This window comes from Mustela nigripes, chromosome 1, assembly GCF_022355385.1.
Source record: "Mustela nigripes isolate SB6536 chromosome 1, MUSNIG.SB6536, whole genome shotgun sequence".
Lineage (NCBI taxonomy): Eukaryota > Metazoa > Chordata > Mammalia > Carnivora > Mustelidae > Mustela > Mustela nigripes.
This window is the reverse complement of record NC_081557.1, coordinates 90,389,133-90,404,031: the sequence shown is the minus strand read 5'-3', so window position 1 is coordinate 90,404,031 and position 14,899 is coordinate 90,389,133. Positions and strand designations below refer to the sequence as shown.

The 14,899-nt window shown below is 49.9% G+C and overlaps 1 protein-coding gene across 4 annotated transcripts; it reads left to right on the top strand.

Moving 5' to 3' along the window:
- Positions 1–87: 87 nt before the first annotated feature.
- Positions 88–13,617, top strand: HINFP (histone H4 transcription factor). Of its 4 annotated transcripts, none has more exons than XR_009407050.1 (11): positions 88–292; positions 5,906–6,090; positions 8,904–9,133; positions 9,386–9,497; positions 9,655–9,807; positions 10,542–10,619; positions 10,708–10,828; positions 10,920–11,058; positions 11,149–11,273; positions 12,027–12,875; positions 13,023–13,617. XR_009407050.1 is itself a non-coding variant. In XM_059415697.1 (11 exons), the coding sequence occupies exons 3-11, from the start codon at positions 5,916–5,918 to the stop codon at positions 12,445–12,447; spliced, it is 1,554 nt and encodes a 517-aa protein (XP_059271680.1). In that variant the 5' UTR covers positions 195–292; positions 4,933–5,024; positions 5,906–5,915; the 3' UTR covers positions 12,448–12,993. The 4 variants fall into 4 exon arrangements, 3 of the variants coding, with proteins under 3 accessions (XP_059271666.1, XP_059271680.1, XP_059271689.1); XM_059415697.1 differs by lacking the exon at positions 13,023–13,617 and adding an exon at positions 4,933–5,024 and having other exon boundaries at positions 195–292; positions 12,027–12,993; XM_059415706.1 differs by lacking the exons at positions 88–292; positions 13,023–13,617 and adding exons at positions 826–846; positions 4,933–5,024 and having other exon boundaries at positions 12,027–12,993.
- Positions 13,618–14,899: the final 1,282 nt, after the last annotated feature.

The following is a 14,899-nucleotide window of genomic DNA, read 5'->3' as shown; positions in this document are numbered from 1 at the left end:
GTGGATGCCAGCGCGGAGTCTGCGCAGTTGGGCGAATTCGGGACCTTGGGATCCCAGTCCGCGCTGCGTCTGGAACCCAGCAAGTAGCAAAGCTACTTTCCCCGCAGCCCGCGGGTCCTCACTCCCACCCCTTCCCTATTTTGGTCGCGCACGGTTTCCGTCAGTCGCAGCGGCCATTGGCTGTTAGAGGGATTTAAGAGCGGCGATTGGCTCTCGCTGGCCGTCGCTCAAGCGCCCTTCCGGAGATGGTTCGAGGTGGGAAGAGCTGGAGAGAGCCGGCGGCGGAGGGACGGTAAGCTGGGCTGCGGGTTTCCCGGAGCAGCGTCGGGGTGCTCTCTGAGCAGGCTCCCGGGGCCAGGCTCTTCTTTAGTCACCTCCGCGAGGCTTCTTCTGGCAGCTCGGCCACGTCGGTCTGCCCGGCGCCTGCAGTGCCCCGGAGCCCTAACCCCGACTCGTATCTCCCAGCTCCCTCGTCTGGGGCTTCACTGCTTCTGAGACATGGTTACCGCCATGCCTTAGTGGGAGAAGGACTCCGGGAAGCCTGCGAGGCTGCGAGGGAGAGGTTTTACCAGCCGGGACGGTCTCCTTTTCTCCGAATTCGACCGGTGTTTCAGGGGCCCGGGCCCTGCTGCTTAGGGCAAGTCTTCCCTGTTTCGCTTCTGCACTGGGATTTCTTTCTGTCCTGGCTTCCCCCATCGCCGCTTTGTTTTGGCGCTTGTCTTCATACGTCAGAGTCATCTCTTCGGCCAGATTGTGAGTCCTTAGGATGTTCAGGACGTAGGTCTCTCCTTTTCTTGAATATCGTTCAGGGTTATCTGTCGGTGCCTTGCGTTAAAATATATACCCGTAAGTATTTCCTGATTTCTTCTTACTGTGATTCCAGATGAAGAGTGTTAGGGTTTTCTCCGGTGGTCCTTTTGTTGACCTTTTTGTAGAATTGTGCTTAGATCCTCTCCCCCTCAGAAGCAAGGATACAAACAGCTAACACTTGTTGAGTTCTGGCGGGATGTTTAATATGCATTATTTAGTTTAGTCCATAAGTCAGTTCAGTGGGACAGGCTTAATGATTCCCCTGCTTTATGGGAAACTGAGGTTTAAGTAACTTGCAGAAGGTGACACAGCTAGTAAATGTTGTTGGTTTCTAACCAGGTTTGTTCAGTCTATCACTAGATGTGATATTAGTATTAGTTGTGATATTAGTTAGTTCAGTCTATCACTACTTGTGATTTTACATTAAAAACAAAAACAGGTTCAAGGAAGTTAGGTTATTTATCAAAAAAGTAAAGTAATGGGGCGCCTGGGTGGCTCAGTGGGTTGAGCCGCTGCCTTCGGCTCGGGTCATGATCTCAGAGTCCTGGGATCGAGTCCCGCATCGGGCTCTCTGCTCGGCGGAGAGCCTGCTTCCCTCTCTCTCTCTCTGCCTGCCTCTCCATCTACTTGTGATTTCTCTCTGTCAAATAAATAAATAAAATCTTTAAAAAAAAAAAAAGTAAAGTAATAAGTTATAGGTTTACTTAAACATTAAAAGAGCTTGTATGGGCGCCTGGGTGGCTCAGTGGGTTAACCCGCTGCCTTCGCCTCAGGTCTTGATCTCAGGGTCCTGGGATCGAGTCCCGCATCGGGCTCTCTGCTCAGCAGGGAGCCTGCTTCCTCCTCTCTCTCTCTGCCTTCCTCTCTGCCTACTTGTAATCTCTCTGTCAAATAAATAAAATCTTAAAAAAAAAAAAAACAACTTAAAAAAAAAAAAAGAGCTTGTATGAGGGCGCCTGGGTGGTGCAGTGGGTTAAAGCCTCTGCCTTCTGCTCTGGTCATGATCCCAAGGTCTTGGGATCTAGCTCCACATCGGGCTCTCTGCTCTAAAGGGAGCCTGCTTCCTCCTCTCTCTCTCTCTCTCTCTGCCTGCCTCTCTGCGCTCTCTGTCAAATAAATAAAATCTTTAAAAAAAAAAAAGAGCTTGTATGAGGGTGTGCTGCTGGTCCTGAAATTAGAACTGAATGGGGCACAGGCCAGGCTTTCTAGGAGCTCACAGTTTATTGGGAGAAGCTGGCAGAATAACTACTTAATAAAACATGTTTGGGGTATTGTGTATACGGATACGTTTGGGGTATTGTGTATACGGATACAATTGTGGTCTATGGGGAGGAAGGAGTCAGACAAGGAGAGTTAAGATGGCGGGTGTCGGAGGAAAACGGAGCCAAACTCCCTGGCTTTGAATTCTGTCTCTATCACTAGCTTTGTGGCCTTGGGTAAATTACTTAACCTATTAGGGCCCATTACCTCATTTGTGGAGTGGAAGAACAATACCTCGGTAGGTGGGTTGTTGTATTAATGAGTTTTTGTTTTTAATTTTAATTTTTTTTAAAAGATTTTATTTATTTATTTGACAGACAAGTAGGCAGAGAGGCAGGCAGAGACAGAGAGAGGAGGAAGCAGGCTCTGCGCAGGACCCTGGGATCATGACCTGAGCTGAAGGGAGAGGCTTTAACCCACTGAGCCACCCAGGCGCCCCATTAATGAGTTTTTATACATGCAGGACACTTAGAACAGTGCTTTGCCTACTGTAGATACTTAATGTTACATTTTTTGAGACAGAGTAAAATAATTGAGACAGGAAACTTGAACCTAGGCTTTCTGACAGTTGGTCCAGTGCCCTCTCCAGTATACAGGGTGCCTCACTGGATTCCTTGCCTACAGAAGGAGGAATGGTGTCCAGATAGTTACTGTCCCACAGCTCCCCAGGATAGAGACCAGCAGGGCACAAGGAGAGAAAGTGAAGAACACTGGAGGACAGCGAAAGGGATTCAGGGAACTTTGCCTAATTTTCAAGTCATTCTAGATATCTAGATGCCTAGATAGCCCACCTGCTGGGCCTTACCCAGTCCGACAACAGGTATATGTTTACAGCGTCTGTGCTCAGCACCGTGCTGGACACAGTATAGGGACACAGATGGGCGTGGTGTGGTTCCTGCTCCAAAGCAGCTAATATTGTCCCAATTGTGTGAATGAGAATAGAACACATCAAATGACCATGGGCAGCATACAAATCGGGTTGAGATTTTCTGGCATTAGCTATGGCAGCCATAGAACCAAAAGGCAGGAGTAATCCGAGGGCAAGTAATTTAGGAAGGCTTCCTGGAATATGGTCAGATCCTGACATTGTCTGAAGAGTACAGAACTCTGGGCTAATGCTGGGAAAGGGAAGGGAAGGGGTGAGGTCCCTGCCCTGAGAAGCCCCTAGTCTGGGGGAGACAGATGTTCCATTCCATTGTAACAGCACTGTAATGAAGTGCTGCAGGGACAGCAGCTGGATTTTCCAGCTGTACCAAGATAAATTGGAAAGGACTCACCAAGGAAGGGACAGTGGGCTTGAGGGTAGGTGGAAGTTTCTCAGGCACAGAGTTTCAGTAGTATGTAATGTGTTTAGGGACAAATATGGTTGGATCAAAGAGAGAGAGGAATGAACGGACAGGAGAGGAAGCCAGAGCGGCCGCATGGTTTCGGCGAGGAAGAATATGATCTTTGGGTTAGAGTCAGAATGCTCTTACATCAAATGAAATGAAGTTTAAGGGGCATCTGGATAGCTCAGTGGATTGAGCCTATGCCTTCGGCTCAAGTCATAATCTCCAGAGTCCTGGGATGGAGCCCTGCATCCCCCTCTCTCTCTGCCTGCCTCTCTGCCTGCTTGTGATCTCTCTCTGTCAAATAAATAAATTTTTCATAAAAAAAAAAAAATGAAGGGGCTGACTCATGGTAGGCCCTCACTCATGCTCAGTCATGGTAGTGTCCTTTCTCAGTTTCTGGAGAAGTTGAGGCAGTTGGAGAAGAGCCTTGCGTGCAGTTCTAAGTGGACTTGATCCTGCAGGCAGGAGATAGAGGAGGTTTGGGATGTTATGTCTGACTTAGGAAGTCTTTCCCTACTTTTCCTCCTGTTATTAAGAAAATCATAAGGAAGAGAACATACGTTTATAGTACTGGACTGTATTTATCGAAACTGTTAGTTTTATGTGGCCTCTTTATAAGGTGAGTCGTCTGTCATCAGTATTGTCTTATATGAAACAAAACACTGGAGATGTTGCACATATTACAGTAGAAAAGATAACGTATTGTATGTACGTGTGTGTGTAAGCTTTGATAAATTTTAACTTTTTAAAATTTTTATTTTATTTTTTATTTATTTTTTTTTTTTAAAGATTTTATTTATTTATTTGTAAGAGAGAGTGAGAGCGAGCACAGGCAGACAGAGTGGAAGGCAGAGTCAGAGGGAGAAGCAGGCTCCCTGCGGAGCAAGGAGCCCGATGTGGGACTCGATCCCAGGACGCTGGGACCATGACCTGAGCCGAAGGCAGCTGCTTAACCAACTGAGCCACCCAGGCGTCCCAACTTTTTAAAATTTTTAAAGTAATCTGCGCCCAGTGTGGGGCTTGAACTCATGACTCCAAGATCAAGAGTTACATGCTCCACTGACTGAGCCAGCCAGGTGAACAATAAATTTTAACTTTTTATAATAGATTTGGGTATATTTTATGGTATTAAATAATAAATAGTAAATAATTAAACAGACTTGTATTCTAGAATAGATTAGTATTTATGTATTTGTGATATATCTTATTCGTATTCTTTTTTTTTTTTTTTTTAAGTTTTTGTTTATTTACTTGGCAGAGACACAGCAAGAGAGGGAACACAAGCAGGGGGAGTGGGAGAGGGAGAAGCAGGGTTCCTGCCAAGCAGGGACCCTGATGTGGGGCTTGATCCTGGGACTCTGGGGTCATGACCTGAGCCAAAGACAGACACTTAATGACTGAGTCACCCAGGCACCCCCCCCAATTAGTTTTCTTTTCTTTTCTTTTTTCCCTAATTAGTTTTCTAAAATAGACTAGTATTTATGTATTTATGACATACCTAACTTTTTCTTAATTCTTTACTTATGCCTAGACTACACAGTTCATCTGGGAATTTTTTCAAATTGTTGCATACCTCCAGAAAAGTTTACCAGTGTTTTCAAAAAGTGTTGGAGAACTCTGCGTGTAAGTGGATCTGTCCAGTTCACGTGTCTGTTGTTCAGAGTCACCGGGACGTTTTAGTTCTGAGGATGTTAGGGGGGTGGTCAGTATCTGCTGGGTAGGTTAGGCAAAGGCAGATTGAATGGTGGTTTAAAATTCTGGCAGGGGCTTAGGATGGATGCAGTAAGAGATAAAGAGCTTTGGGGCTCATCTGCAAGCTGTGTGGGTTAGAAAGGATATGGACTTTGGACTCAGCCTGACCTGACTCTACCGCCCCACTAGTGTGTGACCTTGAGCAAACCAGTTAACCTCTCTGAACCTGAAGTTCTTACCTGTAAGTGAAGTTAAAAATAGTACTTCCCTCATTGGGTGGTGTTGGTAATTCAGTGACATCATGTAATGTGCTTAGTATGGTACTTGACCTATATAGTAAGTGTGAAATTAAAAACAAAGAGTTTTGTTATCCCCATTTCAAAGCTGAGGGTGTTCAGGATTCGAAGGGTGAAGTTATTGGCCACCGTCACACAGCTAATAGGTGGTGGGCACAGGAGTGTGGGTTTGAAGTCTGTTCCTTGTCCAAAGCCATCGCTTTGAACTTGTGCACAGTGTTCTGCATTCTGTTGGAATAATTAATTCCTTCTTGGCCCATCGCTCTGAAGCTTCATGAGAAATCGGCTGTTGAAGTTCTTAGCTCAGTGCCTAGCACCCGCTCCGTGATGTTAGCGTGTGTTTTCCCTTCACAGGCACGCCAGGCAGCTTCCAGGGGCTCGAGGAACCGAGCCGCACTAGCTGTTCCTCGAGGGTCATGGCAGAAACACCTGCCGGTTCTTGGCAGGCTGTGCACCCGTTCGCCCCCAGCAGCACTTGGTGGAATCCTTGTAGCTGTGGATCTCTTCCTCTTCTAGGGTGAAGGCCATGCCACCCCCGGCGAAAGTTCTCCGAAAGGAGAACCTGGGGCTCCAGTGCGAGTGGGGGTCCTGCTCCTTTGTGTGCTCAGCCATGGAGGAGTTCTGCGAGCATGTCACTCAGCACCTGCAGCAGCACCTGCACGGCTCCGGGGAGGAGGAAGAGGAGGAGGAGGACCCACTTGGTAAGGGAGCAGGACAGGAAGGGGAAAGAGCTCAAGGAAGGTGGGAAATCTGACTTTTCCTAATGGTGCTGTTTTTGCTTATAAAAACATGGTAGACACTGTATAGGAAATGGAACGAATCTGCCAGCCTGCCATCAAAAGGCAGTATATATGTATATATTTTTTGTATGTGCATAAATATGTACATTTTATTTTATTTATTTATTTTTTTAAAGATTTTATTTATTTATTTGACAGGGAGAGAGAGAGATCACAAGTAGGCAGAGAGGCAGGGAAGCAGGCTCTCTGCTGAGCAGAGAGCACCATGTGGGGCTTGATCCCAGGACCCTGAGATCATGACCCGAGCCGAAGGCAGAGGCTTTAACCCACTGAGCCACCCAGGCGCCCCATAAATATGTACATTTAAAAAAAGATTTTATTTATTTATCTGACAGAGATCACAAGTAGGCAGAGGAGAGAGGGTGAAGCAGGCTCCCTGCTGAGCAGAGAGCCCGATGTGGGGCTCGATCCCAGGATCCTGAGATCATGACCTGAGCCAAAGGCAGAGGCTTTAACCCCCTGAGCCACCCAGGTGCCCCATATATGTACACTAGATAAAGAGGATTTTATTTTTTAAAAAGGATCATACTGTACATACTGTCAACAGCCTGCTTGTCTGATTCTCTGGTAGTGCTTCTCGGTTTTTTCTTTACTGCAGCAGCCAGTTAGGAATACATTTTACATCCCAACCCCATACACAAAACTTAAAAAATACTTGAAATAATCCTTACCTCTATTAAATGCTCTCTGAAGTGTTCTGTCTTGTTCTTTTTCATTTAAAAAGAAATGCAGAGGGGTGCTTGGCTGGCTCAGTCGGTGGAGCACTCAACTCTTGATCTCAGAGTCATGAGTTCAAGCCCCATGTGGAGCCTGGAGCCTCCTTAAAAAAATTGGTTTGCAGGGGCACCTGGATGGCTCAGTTGATTGAGCGGCTGCCTTCGGCTCAGATTATGATCCTGGAGTCCTGGGATCGAGTCCCACATCGGGCTCCCTGTGCGGCAGGAAGTCTGCTTCTCCCTCTGATCTCTCCCTTCTTGTGCTCTCATTCTCTCTCTTTCTCTCTCAAATAAGTTAAAAAAAAAAATTGGTTTGCAGTCCTCTAAATTGATTTCTGCTGTCACTAATAGGTCACAACACAGTTTAAAGAACTCTGTTCTGCAGAAAGTACAGAGGCAGCTCTCTTTCCCCTGCCTCAAATTCTGTTTTAAGTCTAGTGACTATGAACTACAAGCAATAGTTTTAGATGTCAAATAATATATGTATGAAAGAGAAATTATTTTTTGAAGATTTTATTTGTTTTTTTTAACAGAGAGAGATCACAGGCAGGCAGAGGGGGAGGAAGAAGCAGGCTCCCCACCAAGCAGAGAGCCCGATGCGGGGCTCGATCTCAGGACCCTGAGACCATGATCTGAGCTGACAGCAAAGGCTGAACCTACTGAGCCACCCAGGCACCCCTGTATGAAAGAGAAATTAGGGTGTGTGTGTGTGTGTGTGTGTTTTAAAGTAGGCTCTATGCCCAGCATGGGGCTTGAACTCACAACTGTGAGATCAAGACTTGACCCAACATTAGGAGTTGGATGCTCAAGCAGCTGAGCCACTCAGGTGCCCCTTATACAGATATTTTTAAAATATTTTATTTATTTATTTATTTGTGAGAGAGAGAGAGAGAGAGAGAGAGAGAGAGAGCATGCACACACTAGCAAGGGAGAGGAGCAGAGGGAGAAGCAGACTCCCGCCGAATAAGGACCTCACCCCCAGCTGCCATGCAGGACTCAATCTAGGACCCTGGGATCATGACCTGAGCCAAAGGCAGATGCTCAAGCAACTGAGCCACCTAGGCACCCACCCCCTTATATTTTTTTAAGTACCTACTTTCTAAAACAAGTAAACCCTTGTAAAGATTTGAAAATGTGCTTGGAGGGGTGCCTGGGTGGTTCAGTGGGTTAAAGCCTCTGCCTTCGGCTCAGGGTCCTGGGATCGAGCCCCATGTCAGGCTCTCTGCTCAGTGGGGAGCCTGCCTTCCCCCTGTCCCCTCCCCGCCGCTTGCCTCTCTGCCTATTTGTGATCTCTGTCAAATAAATAAATAAAATCTTTAGAAAAAATCAGAAAATGTGCTTGGAGAGAGCTGCTTTAGAACCATGCAGTGGACTGCAACAGTCGATGGCTTTTCCAGAGAGGACAGGCCTCGGGGAGAATATAGGGAAAGGAACGACTGGTCTGAAGGAAGGAGTGGGAGGTGTCCCGAGCTGGGAGGCCGAGGCAGAAATCCGGAGCCACTAGTGCCTGCCAGCCACCCCTGCCATCTGGGAGTTTTGGGCAACGGGCCTTGAACACACCCTTCCCTCTGCCTCAACAGCCACACTTCTCCCTCTAGTTTACAGATACTCACCCTTCACATCTCAACACAGGGACACTTCCAAGTCATCCCTGTCCATATCAGATGACCTCTGCTTGATGATGTTATAGTACCCCAGACCACCACCCCCTCATAGAGCTTGGGACTGGCTGGGGTTTTATATGCATACGTGTGTTACTTGATTAATGTTTTTTCTCCATGACTGAAAGCTGTTGTGAGGGCGAGGACTGGGACCCTCTTTACTCTTTGTATCCCCAGTGCCTGGGGCACGATTGGTGGTAGTTAAATGCTGGTATTTGCAAAATGAACTGCTGGTAATTGGGTCAGAATCCAGCCTCCTCTCTCGCTGCTAAGTGCTATAGGTAGGAGAACTGAGCTTTGCAAAATATCACTCTTCCTTCTAAACATCTTTCTGCAGAGGAGGAATTCTCCTGCTTGTGGCAGGAGTGTGGCTTTTGTTCTATGGACAGTTCAGCTGACCTCATCCGCCACGTTTACTTCCACTGCTACCACACCAAGCTGAAGCAGTGGGGGCTGCAGGCCCTGCAGAGCCAGGCCAACCTCAGCCCCTGCATCCTGGACTTCCAGAGCCGCAACATCATCCCCGACATCCCTGACCACTTCCTGTGTCTGTGGGAGCACTGTGAGGTCAGCGGGCAGTGCTGGGAATGGGGCAGAAGGAAGTTGGGGGTCTTAGCCCACGATGCCTTGACCCTGTCAGGGATGCCCCATGTATGCCAGGTTCCCGCTAGCATCTCATTTCCGGGCAGCTCCCTTGCTCAAATAGGGAGGGGCATGCCCCTGCCGACCTAATTTGGGAGACAGCCAAGGAGCCCCCCTTGGACACGAAGGGGTCAAAGTCCCTCTACCCATCCTCACCCCAAGTTGCTCCTGGCACAGAGTTCCTTCGACAATCCTGAGTGGTTCTATCGGCACGTGGAAGCGCACAGCCTATGCTGTGAGTACCAGGCGATCGGCAAGGACAACCATGTGGTGCTGTGTGGCTGGAAAGGTAGGGCCTTTAAAGAACGCCTGGGGTTGCTGAAGGCCTCGGGTAGCTAGGCATGGGCCCAGTCCCATGGGGTAAGGGTCGCTGCTGTCTGGAGATTCAGCACCAGAGCCTGCTCTGGGGGTCCATGACTGAAGCCTGACTGGGCTTTCTTTCCCAGGCTGTACCTGCACCTTCAAGGACTGCCGGAAGCTTCGAGAGCACCTCCGCAGCCATACCCAGGAAAAGGTGGTGGCCTGCCCCACCTGTGGGGGCATGTTTGCCAACAACACTAAGTTCTTAGATCACATCCGTCGCCAGACCTCTTTGGATCGTAAGCAGTCCGAGAAGAAGGGGAGTGGGTGCAGGCTGTCCTGCTTGGGGTGGGGATTAAGGGTATATTCCTGGGAGAGGGGGCCACTGAAGGCATCTGCAGCTTGGCTACATCTGTCTTAGGGCTCAGTCACCTGCCACAGCCTTGGCTGCCTGAGAATTATTAGATGTTTTATTCAGTGCTTACCGTGTGCTTTCTTTTCCCAGTGAATTCTCAGCCCCATGAGGTGCGCTTCTTACCCCCTCTTTTTTTTTTGAAGATTTTATGTATGTATGTATGTGTGTATTTGTGAGAGAGAGGGCCTGAGAGCACAAGCAGGGGGAGCAATAGGCCAAGGGAGAAGCAGGCTCCCTGCTCAACAGGGAGCCTGGTATGGGACTCGATCCTGGGACTCCATCCCAGGACTCTGGGATCATGACCTGAGGCGAAGGCAAACACTTAACCAGCTGAGCCAGTCAGGCACCCCTCACCCTCTTTTTGCAGATGAAGAAACTGAATCTCACATTAAATCACTTATGTGAGGTTGCACAGCTAGTTAGGGGGCAAGCAGGGATTCAAATTCAAGTTCTCGACTCCAAGGCCCTATGCTCCTTCAGTGGTACTGTGTCTATCCCTAGTTCTTAATTAAGCTCCCCCTTTTCTTGGGTGGTTCCCCTCTCCCGGGTTTCCTGTCTTCCATGCGCCTCCCCACCATCCCCCGCAGCCCACCCTGTCTTCTGCCTGTTCTGCCCCAGAGCAGCGCTTCCAGTGCTCTCACTGTTCCAAGAGATTTGCCACAGAGCGGCTCTTGCGGGACCATATGCGTAACCACGGTGAGTAGCCAGAGCCCCCAAGCGCCTGGCCCTCCCTCCAGGTTCCCACTAGGCTTCAGGTCATGGCCCCCCTCTCTGCTCCTCTCAGTGAATCACTATAAGTGCCCTCTATGTGATATGACCTGTCCGCTGCCATCCTCCCTCCGAAACCACATGCGCTTTCGCCACAGCGAGGACCGGCCCTTCAAGTGTGACTGTTGTGACTACAGGTAAGGGGAACCAGGTAAGGGGCTAGAAGTCCGAGAACTCATAGTCCAGCGTCCCCTGTGCCCTCCAGCCCCGCCTGACCTCTCCCCACAGCTGCAAGAATCTGATTGACCTGCGGAAGCACCTGGATACCCACAGCAAAGAGCCAGCCTACAGGTGTGATTTTGAGAACTGCAGCTTCAGTGCGCGATCCCTCTGCTCTATCAAGTCCCATTACCGAAAAGTGCATGAAGTGAGTGGGGCTCTCGGTGGGAGAGGACAGGCAGAGGTGTGGGGAACCCGGGGTGGAGAGTTGGCCTCACTGTCCTCCCCTCCCTCTCAGGGAGACTCAGAGCCAAGGTACAAGTGTCATGTGTGTGACAAATGCTTCACGAGGGGCAACAACCTCACTGTACATCTTCGTGAGAAGCACCAGTTCAAGTGGCCCTCAGGGCACCCCCGTTTTCGGTATGTCAATCCTGCCCTCTAGATTCACAGGCCTCCCCCACCAACCCCCTGCACCTCCCCATACCTTTTCCACAAGTTAAAAACCTCAAATTTGGAACGCCTGGGTGGCTCAGCCGTTTAAGCATCTGCCTTCAGCCCAGGTCATGATCCCAGCCAGGGTCCTGGGGTTAGCCTGCGTTGGGCTGTCTGCCCAGTGTGGGGGGCTGCTTCTCCCTCTGCCCCTCACCGTTTGGCCCCTTTCTGCTTGTGCGCGCTTTCTCAAATAAATAAAATCTTTAAAATTTATTTGAATTTGATGATAATCCACCATCTCCATTCAGGTTCAAGGAACCCTGAGAATAAAGTGGTGGAGCAAAGATGATTATTTTGATTTTTAAATGTGGTTCCAGAGCCCTGCAGCCAGAATAAAAACTGGAGCCTAAGGTTCCTGCCCCTTAGCTCCATGACCGTTTCCTAATTCCTGCGACACCACCCACCCTCCAACACAGATCATGTCTTTATCCCACCTTCTCTTCCTCTCTCCCTGCCTCTCAAGTTTCTACATATGATTTTCCATTTTAAGTAATGCTCTTTCCCTCTCGTCTTGTTTTCTACATATTCCCCTAAAGATCTTTTTGGTCTCCAACTCTGGTCGCTTAAAATCCCAGGACCTGTCCCACCCTCTCATGTCTGTCCCTTACCTTGCCGCTCACCGGGACGTTCCACGTCCCCCTGCGCGCGCGGTCGCTGCCCTGTGTGCTCCTGCTTCACCAGGTACAAGGAGCATGAAGACGGCTACATGCGGCTGCAGCTGGTTCGCTACGAGAGTGTGGAGCTGACACAGCAGCTGCTTCGGCAGCCGCAAGAGGGATCAGGCCTGGGAGCGTCGCTGAATGAGACCAGCCTGCAGGGCATCATTCTCGAAGCAGTGCCGGGGGAGCCAGGACCCCAGGAGGAGGCTGAAGAGGAGGGGGAGGGCGGGAGCAGCCAGGGGACAGGCCTCCCAGCCTCTCAGGACACTCCCAGCCCCGTCATCCATGTGGTGAATCAGACCAATGCCCAAGGCGAGCAAGAGATTGTCTACTATGTGCTGTCGGAAGCCCCGGGAGAGCCCCCCCCAGCCCCTGAGTCCCCCTCAGGGGACGTCATGGAAAAGCTTCAGGGAATAGCTGAGGAGCCAGAAGGGTTGGTGTGAAGGCTACGGAGCCTGACTGTTTCCACCCCAGGCCCCGGGGTTTGTGCCGGTCTGCTGGCTGTGCCCCGAGCGGGCAGCCCCTGCCTATGGAGGCCTTTAAGAGTGGTGCCAAGAGCAGTGCGGTGTGCTCTGGACCCGGCCTGTGTCATGCAGCAGACTCTGAAGGCTTCCCTTTTCTGCCAGACCACATGTGTTGGGGGATCCTGAGGAGTCTGGATTCCTTGAGGGGGATGCCCTGGTCCTGTGTGTTCTTGTAGAGGGGCTAGTATCAGGCTTACCCGTAACCCCCAGTCATGCTGAGATGGTGACCAAAATTCTGTCACCTCGTACCCAGTCCCGTCTTTAAGGGTCCTTAGGTCCAGCGATGCCGTGTAACTGGTCCCTGCAAGGGCCTTTTCCTCAAAACCAGCCAAGGCAGCGTGAGCCAGGTAGGCCTTTCCCTCCGAAGGGCTCCTACGGTTATCCTCAAGGATGGGAGTGGAGGTCCTGAGTGTGTGTGTAACAGTTTCTTCGGTAATAAACTTGGGCTGTTCTCATTTCTCCTTCCTTATGTCTTTTGGCTGTTAACTGGATAGTGAGGAGATGCAGCTGCCCGGAAGAGGAGCTGAATCGTTCGGCTTGTTCTTCTAGTGACTGAGGTTCATTTAACTTTCTTCTTGTTCCCATCCCCCCACCCCTTGGTGAAACTTCTCCATTTCTTCAAGCATCTACCGCCTCCCTGGAGGTCCCATTTGTGGGCACAAGTAGTGCTCTAGAATGCGCACGCGCGCCTCATCAGGAAGAGAGCACCTGGCTGCAGACATGCCCTCTGAGTTCTGGTTAGATACCCAGTATCTCTGGGGGAGGGGTTTCCACCTGTGGGACTGGGAGGGAAGCCTCTAGGTGGGCGGGGGGAGGTGGATCTGGGGGCCCTAGGGAATGGCAGGTACTCTAGTTTTAGGAACCAAGTTAGAAAAGGGGGAAGGGGCCGCCTGGGTGGCTCAGTGAGTTAAGCCACTGCCTTCGGCTCAGGTCATGACCTCAGGGTCCTGGGATCGAGTCCCGCATCGGGCTCTCTGCTCAGCAGGGAGCCTGCTTCCCTCTCTCTGCCTGCCTCTCTACTGTGATCTCTGTGAAATAAATAAAATCTTTGAAAAAAAATAATAAAAGGGGGAAAGGTTCTGTTTTTCACTAGATTCTCAAAGATGTTGAAACCGTCCAAAATAAGAGCCAATTTTTTGGCCTGTCTAGCCACTTATCAGCACTGTGTCCATGCTTCGGGTCGCTTCCACTCTGGAGAGGTCAAGGAAATACTCACAGGGGTCCTAGCTGGACAGAAAGCTGCCCACCAAAGACCAAATGTAATTTTCTTCACAAAAATGGTGTGCCTATTGCAGGAAGAATTTAGGAAAGAAATATCTCTCTGTTCATTCCATCCACCATTTACTGAGTTTCTCCAATATAGTCCAGGCACTGTGGCAGGGGCTGAAGATACAAGGATGGACAAAACCCAGGATCTGCCCTGAAGACACCTGGTAGAGAGGCAGGGACAGTGAAGTGATGGCAGCCAGGTGGGGCTCACTGAGGAGGCTCCGAGCAGGAGGCAGCAGTATCCCTTGGGCGAGGGGTCAGGAAAGGTGTCGTAGAGAAAGTGATAGAGCTGCCATGTACAGAGGTGTGGACAGGTTACTCCAGGTCAAGGAAACTAGGTCTGTAAAGCTGAAGGACTGCTTTATGGTCTGCAGCCCAGAAGGCAGGAAGCCGTGGGCAGAGATCAGGAAGGCAGGCCAGGCCACCCAGAACTATGTTAGATTTTCGGGTGGTGATTCTGCAAGCGATGGGGCATATACATTTGGAAGCGTGAGAGGTTGCAAGCAGAGAAGAGCTGCTGCAAGATTTCAGACAAGAGAGAATGAGGGCTTTAGGTTATGTGTCCATGCAGATGTTCCCGTGGCCTTTACGAGGAGCAACTTCAAGGAAAGGCAGCGTCGGGGAGAGTGAAGACATGGATGAAAGGTTGGCCCCCTCGGAGCTACAGGGTTTCCAGGCTCACTCTCCAGGATCCTGGACTGGTTTTGCCGCCCACACGCTGTCCTCCACCAAACAAATGTAATCTGCTTCCCCCCAGCATGCCTTCCGCTAGTTGAAGACAACAGGTTTCTTTGGGCTAAGGACCTCCCAGTTTCTTCTATACCTCCTTGTATCATTTAATTTGGAGCCCCCTCCCCCTACCTCCTCCGGGCCTGTGTTTTGGTGGTTCTACCAGGCTCTCTGTTGTGAAGCCACTGCCCTTTAGAACCCCTGTCTTTACAAACTTTTTTACTGCCCAGACCACATTCCCTTCACTTCAGATGTATGCAGCTGTTACCTTGGACTTAACGTCAGGATCTTGTGTTTGTCCTTAGTAAATTTTGTGTGGTTAGACTTGATGGACACCTGTCTCCAAGAGGTGGGTTAAAAATCCAAGAGGTGA

Excerpts from the sequence above, each read along its gene's own strand:
- HINFP (XM_059415683.1), top strand. The coding sequence starts at position 246 with ATGGTTCGAGGTGGGAAGAGCTGGAGAGAGCCGGCGGCGGAGGGACG. Across the intron at positions 9,808-10,541 it reads TCGCCAGACCTCTTTGGATC|AGCAGCGCTTCCAGTGCTCT; the intron begins GTAAGCAGTCCG and ends GTTCTGCCCCAG. Across the intron at positions 10,829-10,919 it reads TGTGACTGTTGTGACTACAG|CTGCAAGAATCTGATTGACC; the intron begins GTAAGGGGAACC and ends CTCTCCCCACAG.